Source organism: Engystomops pustulosus, chromosome 7 (assembly GCF_040894005.1).
Source record: "Engystomops pustulosus chromosome 7, aEngPut4.maternal, whole genome shotgun sequence".
Classification (NCBI taxonomy): Eukaryota; Metazoa; Chordata; class Amphibia; order Anura; family Leptodactylidae; genus Engystomops; species Engystomops pustulosus.
Window position 1 is genome coordinate 111628419 of NC_092417.1, and position 12435 is coordinate 111640853.

Below are 12435 nucleotides of genomic sequence, written 5' to 3' on the forward strand. Positions count from 1 at the left end.
CTCTCTCTATTTATATTCTTTTCTTTATATTAGTTTTCCCGTTTTACTTTTCTCCCTATGGTTTTTGTATACCCAATGCACGGAGAACCCTTGGCCTAACCTACAAGGCTTAATTTTTCTGCAAAATTTAAATAGATCTACGCTGAAATCAAAACCTTTGAGCTTTTATTTATTATGCAGAACATTATAACCTACATTTCATTGACAGCTGCCGTAAAGCATAAGAGAACAGAGGTAAGGCTGGTTCACATTGCATTTACCATTACCAACTATTCAACAAGCAGCACATGTATCCTTGAGTTTATATCAGAGTATGCTGTCAGCCACCATCTATGGGCATCCGAATAGTGTTGTGGATGAGCTGACAAAATCTGTGTTTTTTTTCAGATGATGTGAATAGAATTAGAATTAGTGAACAGAATGTTAGGCTAAACAGCACTGAACTCTCTATTTGTACGGAGCAATGATTGATCATGTACAGCATGTGCTGAAATGATTGTTAGTTCAGTCATTTGGGGACATACAGTTTTATTATTGTATTTACATAGGGAGTTGTGCTGCTGACATTTATTCGTTATCTAAGCAGCATAAAAGATGTAACCAGCTGACACACATGCATTTTCTCATTTGTCAGCTGATCAAGAGAGGATTTTTGTAGGGCATATATTAAGCAAACAAGCATATGTATTCTTGCTAATTCTCAATCATGTCTCGATTATAAGGCTTACCTGCAACTTGTTCTCTAACGCTATTCCAGCTGCAGTCATTTGTTGTAAGGAAGTCACTCTCTGGAGTACAGAAATGGGGACTTTTCCGTCCATAGAAGCTATCAGTAATCTGTACAACTTTCCCTGACCCGCATTGTAATGTTGCATTCTGGTTATCACAGGCAATGGTATTATCCGACTCTAAAAATTGTTAAAAATATATATTGTGAGCAGATAAGAAGATTAACTTAGGTCAAATTAACTCAATGGGGGATATTTATCATAAGGCAGGCTTCTTGGAACAGCTCTATAATAAATCTGATTGTAGTGTTTTTTAAAAAGTTGTATTAAATGTTGCAAAATACATAAAAAGTTGCAGAAAATACGCCAGCAAGACATTGGAGATGTTTTGAGACAAATTGTATGCCTAAATTGAAAGTCTCAAATCATAAATCTGGCAGAAAGCAATAGATGAATCATAACGACAAAAGAAAATTAGTCTCAGCATGGGTCTATGTATACTTAGACTTAGAAACAGTCTGTGTCACAAAAGGAGCAGGTGCCGAAACAACGGCACAAATAAACAGAGCATTTAACGATACCGCTATTGCCTTTAGATAGATGAGATTGGTGACTATATCGTAAGTATATAAGGAACAACTTGATTTTATGATAGACAGTAACTATCATCTCCTACAATTCATTCTGAAGCATTTTTATAAATAAAACTGCACATATTTTTGTGGCCATCTGATAAATCTTTATGGGTGATCTGATACAGTTAGTTCGGCAGTGATCAATCCAACATTGGGATAAATACTGATTATAAAATATTATTTAATAGATATGGGTGTCGGAGTAAAGGTTGATACTCCAGGAGCCAAGTGCAGTAAAATGGGAGTGACCGCTGTGGTCTTTGGCTACAAAATTACTTCAAGGGTGGAATCATAATGTACAAGGTAAATAAAGAAGAGACAAATATTAATCCTTCTATCTCCTGTACACAGCATGAAGCTGAAGCCCATTGGTCACTCATGCAGTTCTCTATAAGATAGAGAACAAAAGAGCTTATAATAAATTATATTGTTTGTTAGTGTTACAGCCAGACTTGAATGAAAATACAGTTACTGCCTAGGGACCTCTCCTAGGGAGAATAATCTATTCTGCATTTATCATGCAGATTGCTAGAGACGGATGGCGGTACCCTGATGCACCCCTTTCATTATGGTTCGATTTCACTACATTATTGCCTCATTGTCAGGGCTCAACAGGAATAGAACAAGAGTTTGGAGTGAGAAGTATTATTATACTGTCCATTATTGATTGGAAAATTCAGTATTAAATTTTTTTATTTTAAATAGAAAAACTCCTGGAAAAAATGTCTGAGTTAGGTAGTTCTAGTGTAAACACCATGACGCAGCTGCCTTGGGCACTCAGTGAGCCTGTCCTGTTTCGGGTCCGAGGCATTGTGAAAAATTATTTACCAAATTCGCAAATGAAATTTAATTCTTGGCTGCAGTTTTCTGTTGTTCCCCATTGGTAGTCAGACTCTTTTTTTAGGTAACCACATTTCCCATTTCTAGTAGAGGCATCTTGGCTAGTCCAGTAATTATACGTGACATTAGATGTATCCAGCCAGGTAACAGATTCTGTGCAAAAAACATATAAAGGGATTATGCCATGAACAATTTTTTACAAAATTTCTTGTAAAACTTTTGAAATGTAAAGTGATGTGCAATCTTTCTTGCAATTTTTCTGGTGTTCCTCTAGAGTCCTTTTGCTGAATCAGTATCCTCTCCCTCTAAACCGTCAGGGTCGATTGATTTTACATTTCAACAGACAACCATTTCAACAATGGAACCAAATAATATGTAAATTTGATTTATACAAGTGTTATATGATAATGTGTTCTAAATGTCAATACATGTATTTCGATGGGCCCGTACACATCCATGGTATCCATGACTCCGTGTCTGAACCGCCTGCTGGACCATTATTCTCAAATGTCCTATTTTTGCCAGTTTGTTACTTGGGCAGTACTTTCTACTTTCTTCAGTGTGTGACCAGACCTCACACGCAATTGACACACAGGCTGGAAACTACAATACATGGATTTGATGTTGGAGGCCTGTGTTATGCATATTACTCTTTTTATCAGCATCTATGCAATGCACAACATTCATATGTATAACTTTACAAAATCTTTTTACCACCACATTTTGTCTATGTGTGTTTCCTTTGATAGACTTTGCAAGAAAAACATGAGGTCTTTCCCCTGACATACCTGGCTCCAATACAGTTTTTTATTCTGGAGCTACTTCTTCTACTGTGGCTGATAAGAAGGGTTTCCAAATGATGTAATCCTGAGCATTGCATTAGTAAAGTAGTGAACTTTTTTCAGAGTAAAGACAGGGTAAAGGAACATTCCTGGGGGTTCAGAGTGTGAGTAGATGGCTGTTTTTATAATAACTTTCTGGAGCCAGTGTTTGTCTAAATAAATGGTTCAATCACTACATCACTAGTAATGAGCAGACCCGAACTAAAAAAATTAGGACTATACAAACCAGTAAGAAAGCTCTTCTATTAGTATCGTATAGACCCATTTTCCTTCTCTACATGGATAGCAAAACTACTAGGTCAAAGACATAACTCAGTCATTTTATCTTTTATCCGTCACAACCACTCAACCGCTCAAAGGGGTTTTCCCATGAAAGAAATTTCAGTCCCCTAGTGAGGTTTATACAATAAAGATAATTTTAACCCCTTACTTTACAGTTTTACTCAGTTTTATTGGACTCTCTAAGATGTTACATGTTTCCTCTGTGCTATGAGATGCTGTGTGCTGACAATGTAGTTAGGGTGTCCAGTGTTTATCTGTGTCCAGGGTTTATCTGCACTGTCATTTAGTTTATGAACATTCTACTAGTATGTGATGCATAGAAAAAGGGAGATTAGACAGATCAGAGATGATGAGATCCATGAGATGCATATTACACACAATATGCTATATCTCAGCTATAACACACACAGTCAGCTGTGCTATAACTCCCTCCCCTGCTATAAAGATCTGTAGCTTGTATATTTAGTCTCCTCATACTGCTGCTTACTGGAAGGAAGTGTCTGTGTGTGAGCTTGCTTGGAATGCAGGGGGAGGGGTCGATGCAGAGACACACTGCAGCGAACTGACAGAAGAAGATATTTATGAGAAGAATCTGCCATGCTCAACCCTAAGTCAAAACATTTTCAGTCAGTTCTGAGGAAACTGAAATTGTATACACCGGGACTGACAGGTTGGAATTATATATGTGAAATGCTGTATTTTTGTCCTGAGTATATCCTGAGTATATTGAAGAATCTTGTCTTCGTGGGAATACCCCTTTAAGGTTCCTAGCTAGTTTGCAGGCATTGCATGATATGAATTTTACTTGGCACACTGAGTCATTTTGGGTTAGCCCAGGAGTATTAATTAATTGTTCTGTGGCCCTCTAACAGAATCCTACCTTAGATAAAATCCCCATATACAGGGATTTGTTGGAGGGGTTGCAATGTATTTATCTATTATAAGTATATTTTTCTAAGACAGTTTTAAGACTGGAGACATTGGATATATGTGCATCTTAAAAAAGACTTACACCAGTACATGTTAAAGATACAATGATCAGAGTGCGGGCTAAAGTGTTGTTGAATACTGTGCAAACACATCCCATACCAACACAATTCAAGAGCAACACTACATGAACTATTTGTCACAATGTCCTGTGCTAGGACTGGCCATTGAAATGTGAGTTTTAAGAAATAATATTCTATAAATTTTCATCTGATTTTTATACTATTCTACTAGTTTCTAATTTACTCCCTCCAATTCATAGGTACATATCAACTGAGGAGGCAAAGGTATGACAGTAAGGTAAGAACATGGTACAATGGTGCAACACCTATGATATGACCAATAAAAGTAAACTAAAGGATGCTTACTTGAAATAAAAGGGCTATTCCCAAAATTATTGTTTATCTAATGAAAAGTTATATATCAATTTTTCACAGTTTTCTAGATCTCTGCCCACGATTATTCTATAGAAAGCTTCTATTTTTACTTCCAGTGGGCAGTAATCTGTCCATGGTCACACAGGTGCACGGCTCGTTAGTTCCCTAGAATGTAATCAGGGCTGTGTGATATAATGAGCTGTGCATCTGTGTGACTATGGTCAAATTTCCGTCCAGTGGAAATAAACAATGGAAAATTGTATAACTTTTCATTTTAAAAACAATAACATTTATTTGCAGAAATAGGAATACCCCTTTAATTATGACATTTAAACCCAATTAAATGTTTATGATAAAGCTTACCTTCTCTTGAGTTGACCTGCTGCGGTGAGTAGCCAACAAGACCAATCCACCAATCAACATCTTCAGACAGATGTCCACCTAAAAAATCCTGTGTCTCTTGATTATGGATAAACACCAGATGTCCTCCTCCCCTCTCACACCAGGACTGGGCGCTGTGAAAGGTGCGTTGAAGACGAACAAATTCATAGCACGATTTGTTATAGGGCACCTGATACTTGGAGCAAGGTATGGAATCTGCACAGATGACAGAAGCAAGACCAAACAGAGATATGAGACATACCCAACACTGAGGATCCAACAGGGTGCTACCCATGTTCAGTACTTCTATAGAATGTTACCTGCAACAAGTCCTCTTATTCCCTTACCAGAATTGGGTGACGTCAATGAACCAATGACCACTTTCTATTCCATTGTGCTTTGGACAGGCCATAAAAAGAAGAATAAATTATAGGTAGCATTATCTTGTTGGACACACAATACCAGTCACATCTATAAAAACAGCTCAAAAGCACAATTGTAAAAGTAGACAGGACAGCTCTGATTACTGTGCAGCATTGTTTGCTTTGGAGAAGATAAGACTGTAATCCTCTTCTCTTACAGGTGGTGACTGGAGATAATCCTGCCAAATTTTCTTATGTTTGTCCCTGTGTCATAATGGCAAAGATGCATTCAAATCTACATACTTTGATCAAGCAATGAACAATAAAGGAACAATAAAAGTATATATTTGTCTTGCTATGGTTCTGTACATATCTGTATATATGCAATATTAACTTTGGACCAACACTGATCCTTGGACTAGTAGTCTGTGTTTGACATTGTAACCCTTCAAAAATGGAAATTCTAAAGATATAGCATATTACCCATGAAACAAACCATCCCCATCACTAAAATGATCTTAACTCATATGTAACAAACATGATCTAGTCCTGATATTTGATTGCTGTGTAATATAAGTATAAATGGAAAACTATAGGCAGTGATAGGTAGCTGTCCTGGAGATCAGTGTAACCATACCTTTATGTGTGCTGTAGTAATAACCCTTAGAGGATGTAGCCAGTTTTCACCTTCTGGGCACAATCTTATTAACATTACATTGTAAAAAACATAACTTATTATTTTTCCATGTAAGTCTCTGATTGAGAGGGTTTTTTGTAACAAAAAAAGTTGTACTTTTTGGTGGCATACATTTAGAATACTTATAACTTGTCTGAATTTTATTAACTCTTTCTGGGAACTTTTAATGTTAATTTTAATTCAACATTTTGCAGTGTTTACCTATTGCATACACAATAGGTTGTTACTTTATTTTGCAGGCCAGTACATATTGAATCATACCTCATTTTATTTAAATATGGTATACATACAGTATATATTTTATCTAGTGTCAAACCATGAGAACACTATTATTTTATTGGTTCAATAAAAATTTTTATTAGCAGAGTAAAGTATCACATAATAATGCAAAATGGATATGTATGGACAAGTATATAACAAAATACAGCAAGAAACTTAACCAATATGAGGAGCTGTTGATGGGTAACAATATAAGAGCAATTAAAGTGTATACAAAGCAACCCAATGTACACTAGTTGCAAGGGGCAATGTTACTTATACATATAAAGATTAAGGGGGATATTTATCATACGCTGGCGCTCGTGCGCCAGTGTATGATAGCCCCGCCGCTGCAAATTCGCAGCCCGATACATGAAGAGGCTTCTGCCTCTTCATGCATCGGGCTGCCAGTTGCGCAGCGTTTATCCTACGCCAGGCCCTGCCTGGCGTAGAAAAAAACGCAACCGGCGACTTTTCACATATGAAAAGTCGACGGCAGCAGCCCCGTCCCGCGCCGGCCCACTCCCGTCCGGCCACGCCCCCCGCTCGGCCGGCCGCGCCCCCCCTTCACGCCCCTTCACGCCCCACTGGCGTGAAGGTGGCGGATTGGGGAAAATAATCGCAAAAGCTAGCAATAAGCTAGCATTTGCGATTATTTCAGGGCCTCTGCGCCAGTGGCGGTGCGCAGAGGTCCTGATAAATATTCCCCTAAGTGTAACATCTGTGCCAAAGTCTTGTTTGTAGAATGTGGCTTAGGATGCATTCATTTTCTCTTTGTGTTTCACTTCTGAGTTGCCTGTGTGAACACACACTTAACTGGCTGTGTGATTTGGAGTTGTTGGCACAACACCCTTATCCTCCTACAGTCCTACAGTCAGCTCTGTCCAGTAACAGTTAATGGGGGTCAATTAAGGGCCCAATTCCCATTACCCGAATATTTCCAATTTGCGGCGATTTTTCCTGAATGGCCCGGGATTTTGGCGCACGCGATCGGATTGTGGCGCTTCGGCGCCGGCATGCACGCGACGGAAATCGGGGGCCGTGGCCAGACGAAAACCCGACGGATTCTGAAAAAACGTTGCTCGACACGCGCTTACCTTCACCCACGATAGGACGGTGAACTTCAATGTATTCCGATGGTCTTCAGCGCTGCAGCGACACCTGGTGGACATCAGAGGAACTGCCTTAGGGAATCCAGGCCGGGCCCGAATCCACCGCAGAGAACGCGCCGCTGGATCGTGGATGGACCAGGTAAGTAAATCTGCCTTAGGCCCCTTCCACACTAGCGTTGCATTTCACGTCAGGGTGCAATGCGTGAAAAACTGACGTTTTTGCCTGCGTTTTTGTTCCATTTTTCCTTGGAGTAATTAGCGTTTTTGCGTTTTTCACGCGCGTGTTGTTAGCGTTTTTTTGCGTTTTCGGCGCATTTTTCATGCGCGATTCAATGGGAGACTCGAGCATTTTTCAAAGGGACCATGGTTTGGGATTAAAATGTCTTATTTAATTGAAAAATAATGTCTTCTGATAATTTGCAAACATCTGCAATCTATTCTTCACTGTTCCGCGCGTATATTATCTCCCGACAAGTTAGCAGATGTGAAGAACAGTGAAGAATAGAATAAAAACATTGAACACAGTGAACACAGGATCATTTAAGAGAAAAACACAGTGCAGAACACAGTGCAGAATAGATTACAGATGTTCGGCACATCTGCTTACTTGTCGGGAGATACGCGCGGAACGGTGTGAACAAAATAGCATGTGAAGAACAATATATATGTGTGTGAAGAACACATTGCAGATGTTTAAATACATCTGCAATGTGTTCTTCACACATATATATTGTTCTTCACATGCTATTTTGTTCGCACCGTTCCGCGCGTATCTCCAGACAAGTAAGCAGATGTGCCGAACATCTGTAATCTATTCTGCACTGTGTTCTGCACTGTGTTTTTCTCTTAAATGATCCTGTGGTCACTGTGTTCACTGTGGTCAATGTTTTTATTCTATTCTTCACTGTTCTTCATTGTGTTTTTTTAATTAAATGCTCGATCGCGAGCAGGGGAAATACTGTTATTCTGGTCACCTAGCAACCCTTACGTTTAAAACGCATTGCACTCGCATTGCACTTGCAATGATTGCGAGTGCAATGCGTTCTTGATGCATCTCCATAGACTTGAATGGGGCGTGAAAAACGCGCGACACGCAAAAGTAGAGCATGCTGCGATTTTGACGCGCGTGAAAACGAACGCAAGCACGCGCCTGAAAACCAACGCTAATGAAGAAAGACCCATTGAATACAATGGGACAGAGTGCAATGCAAGTTCTGCGCGTCAAATGCACGCGCAGAACTCGCGCGTGAAAAACGCCAGTGTGGAAGGGGCTTTAATGTTTTGCTTGAGAGACTTCAGCTACAATGACCTGAAGCAGGATCCCATAAGGGTGTGTTCATACGTACCGTTCTTTGGATGTGTTTTTAAAGGCATGTGTCTGAACACATCCGTTTTACATATTACCATGCTATGAAAACGTTTGTTTTCATAGGTGCAAGTTTAAGCAGCTCTCTTAACATTTTCTCAGCTGCTTACACTTCTAACTATGAAGAAAAACACCTGCAAACCAACCAAATGCATGTTAACATGTAAAACGCAGGCATTCAAATGCATGCATTTAAAAACACATCTGAAAAACACATGTGAACACATCCTAAGGGCTTATTCAGAAGGGCGTGTCTGCTGTGCATTGACAAAAAATGTAAATGTGTGATGTCAGTGTTCAGTCTATATTGTATCTGCATCCATTTTTTTTCACGTTCATTGCTGATGTGAAAGAAACGGATGGATTTCTAATCTACTTTGTGCCCTGCCTAGGTTGCCTAGCCACAATAGAGAAAAAATGGACCGAATATGAATATCATCTGTGTGTCAACAGTTTTTTTGGTGGACTTCTATGAAGGTCTGTCATCTGCAATTGAGAAAAAAATAGTTCATGCTGCAAATTTTTTAAAAGAAATCGATGTGTGAACACATAGGAATCAATGGTTAGCATACAGACCTCAAAAATGAATGAGCCCTTTGGTTCTCATTTAGTCCAGTGCTGGTTTTAGTTTAGCTTGACCTGCTTATACCCTGTGAGATTTCTCAGAATTTCTGGTTTTCTGACCCTGGCTTCTATATGGACTACGTTTTTGTGTGTTATCCGCCATCTCTGTTGTGACACAGACCTCTGACTATGCCTTATTGTCCTTTCCATTTGTTAGTCTTATTTGTGCCCGCACTTTGGCATAGGAAAATCACAAATAAGCAAAAAAAGGACAAGTGCAATGGGGCACATTTACTTACCCCGTCCCCTGAGTTCACCCTGCATGTTTCGCATACCCGCTCAGGTCTGACAGAGTTCACCATCTTTTTAGTGGTGCATGTAAGTGCTTGTGTTTGCAACACAATTTGAAAGTTAAATCCCATGTTCAGTCCGAATTAGTCCAATGGCACGCCCCCTAATTTGTGTCACATGGAAGCCAGAGCAGGTGCGTCAAAAAACGATCATGTGCGACCCCAGTGCAGACACCTGTTAAAATGTACACACAAAAATAAATAAATAAATAATTATGATCCAGGGACCCAAATCCTGAATGCAGGGGATTCCTTATAAGATGTCCACATCACATAAATTATCTTGTATGAAAGAAATAGGCCGCATCTGCCTTAATATCATTCAGGGCCACCAATTCCTAAACTCTCTTCAGCTTACATTACTGTGGTGAGTACAGATTCAGTCTTCCATAACCTGGGGATGAACCTTCTAGGAGCGTTCACAAAGTGTTGCAAATTACTCTATGTTACCATCTTAAAAGAGCCCCTGAAAACTGGCAGGACAGCCAGGGGGACAAGAATTGAGTGATCATATTATATAGTCCAATCACAGAATCCCAGAAATTATACAGTTGGGAGCATGTCCACCAAACAAGTTCCATCAATCTATCAGCAGAATAACAAATGCCAACAAAACCGAGAAACTGAAGACCTTGACTGAGGGAAGTGGATTCTGGTGCACAGTGCGAAGGAGCTTGCTTCAGCAAGCAGAACAGTGTGTTAAGTACCAATTTAATGGGGGATATTCATTAAAACTCTCCCCACCAGCACTCCATTGCCCTTATACTGTACACTAAGAGGCTCCGGCTTTATTCACCATCAGCCAGCCATGAACCTTCCACCCCCAAGTTTTTCGAAACATAATAAAATGGTTTTAATGGAAATAGGGATAGTTTGAGTTTATTTTTATTCTGTTCGTTCATTTTAAACATTTTCAAATTGAATATTCAACATTTAACTTTGGGGACTAGAAGATGGGATATTGTGATCCTACCGTCAATACACTGTAACACTATGGTATTTCAAAAGCCAGGAAACTACATAAGGAATTCAATGTATACTATCGTATATCGAAACCATGGAATACTTTGGTTGGTGGGTGTCTGCAGCATCACAATCAGTTTTTCTTTGAACATTAACTGCCCAGTAAAGCCTCTATTGTCTTATTATTCTTAGAATTATTATTACCCCTGTTATCTCTTAAGTTAAATTGGAATTGCTGCTATTTAGATGAGATCTTAATTGAAAGGAAAGATAAGACTTATGTGCCATAGGACTAAAGGGTCATTTACACATGACTATATAAAATATATCACACTATTGTGTCATAGTTGAAAGTCACTGGCCATGTACAGTGACAGCACATTAAGAGTGGTGGTACAATCCCTCCTGTAAACGGATTACTACCAGTATTAAATGAGACAAACAATCTCAAAATGATTATGTTTTAATTATCTACAAATAATGAAAACTATTTTTATCCTACAAATCAGAGCATTGCACATCATAGTTACCATTATCCTACATATCTGAGCACAGCACAGTACTGTTAGTCCTATCCTACATTTGGGCTTTTCCTACCATATGTATCAGGTAACAGCAAAGCACTATTGTTCATAACCTACATATATATACGTTTTATAATATTTTCATACATGTACTAAAATTAAAACCTCCTATACAAAGAAAAATTCTTTATTTTGCCATCCTGTGGCACTAATAACTTTTTCATACTTCAGTGTACGGAGCTGTGGGTGGTGTAATTTTTCCAACTTGAGATGATGTTTCAATGCTACCTTTTTGAGAACTGTACAGTCTTTTAATCACTTTTTCAAAATGCCCAGAGATAATACAGTCTTGGTTCTTACAAAAACTCAAGATTGTCATGGAGACAGATCATCGCTCCCTGAAGACTTCATTGGGAGAGACAATCAAAGGCAAGATCGAGACATCCCATGCGGTGCCAGCTCTTTAATGCTGCCGGCTGCCTTGCAGGTGGCGATCACAGGGTTAAAACCCTGTAATATGCAGTAAACACTCATCGGGTATGGAGAGGGCTCAGTCTGAATACCCGCAATTAAAGGGTTAATACCTGAAAGAATGTGAGTTGGAGCCTAAAGCTATGCAGTGGCCAGAAATGCAGACCCCAGTGGGGTGATCAGTCCCACTAGATCCTTGAGGCAAGGGATTTCATAATGGCCCAACTCAAGGGCATTACATTAGTGAAATTTTGATACCAAAAACTTTGGCTGATGGGTGTCTGCCTCACAGCCTCAGATTGCTCTTTGAACATTTACTGCCCAATAAATCTGCATTATCTATTTCTATATTTTCCTTATAATTATGATTGCCCCTGTTATCTTGTCAGCTAATTTGCAATTGCCACCATTTAGATGGAATCTTAATTAGAATGCTAGATAAGAGTGTGTCATAGGGCAAACAGTCTCATTTCTGATGGGAAAAAATCTGCTGATACCAGCTTAGAGAGCATTTCCTAAGCTAAACACATATAATTATAATAGTAATCATAATAATTTGCAACTACAAAGCTTTAAAGGGGTATTCCAGGAAAATTAACGTCTGAAACAAAAACCATAGAGCTATAAATAAATGAATATAACAAAATTCAATGCCATAAGTCACAAAATGGCAAAGTGGAGTTATCACTAGAGATG

The 12435-nt window shown here is 39.0% G+C and overlaps 1 protein-coding gene across 2 annotated transcripts in view; it reads right to left on the reverse strand.

The window, feature by feature from the left end:
• The window catches only part of LOC140070729 (polycystin-1-like protein 2), a 77692-nt gene extending 72325 nt beyond the window's left edge, over positions 1-5367 (reverse strand). For both annotated transcript variants that reach the window (XM_072117571.1, XM_072117570.1), the window contains exons 1-3: positions 5055-5367; positions 2192-2356; positions 729-908 (exon numbers count right to left, since the gene is read on the reverse strand). In XM_072117571.1, coding sequence (XP_071973672.1) covers positions 729-908; positions 2192-2356; positions 5055-5367 — 658 coding nt within the window. The remainder of the gene's footprint in view (positions 1-728; positions 909-2191; positions 2357-5054) is intronic.
• Positions 5368-12435: the final 7068 nt, after the last annotated feature.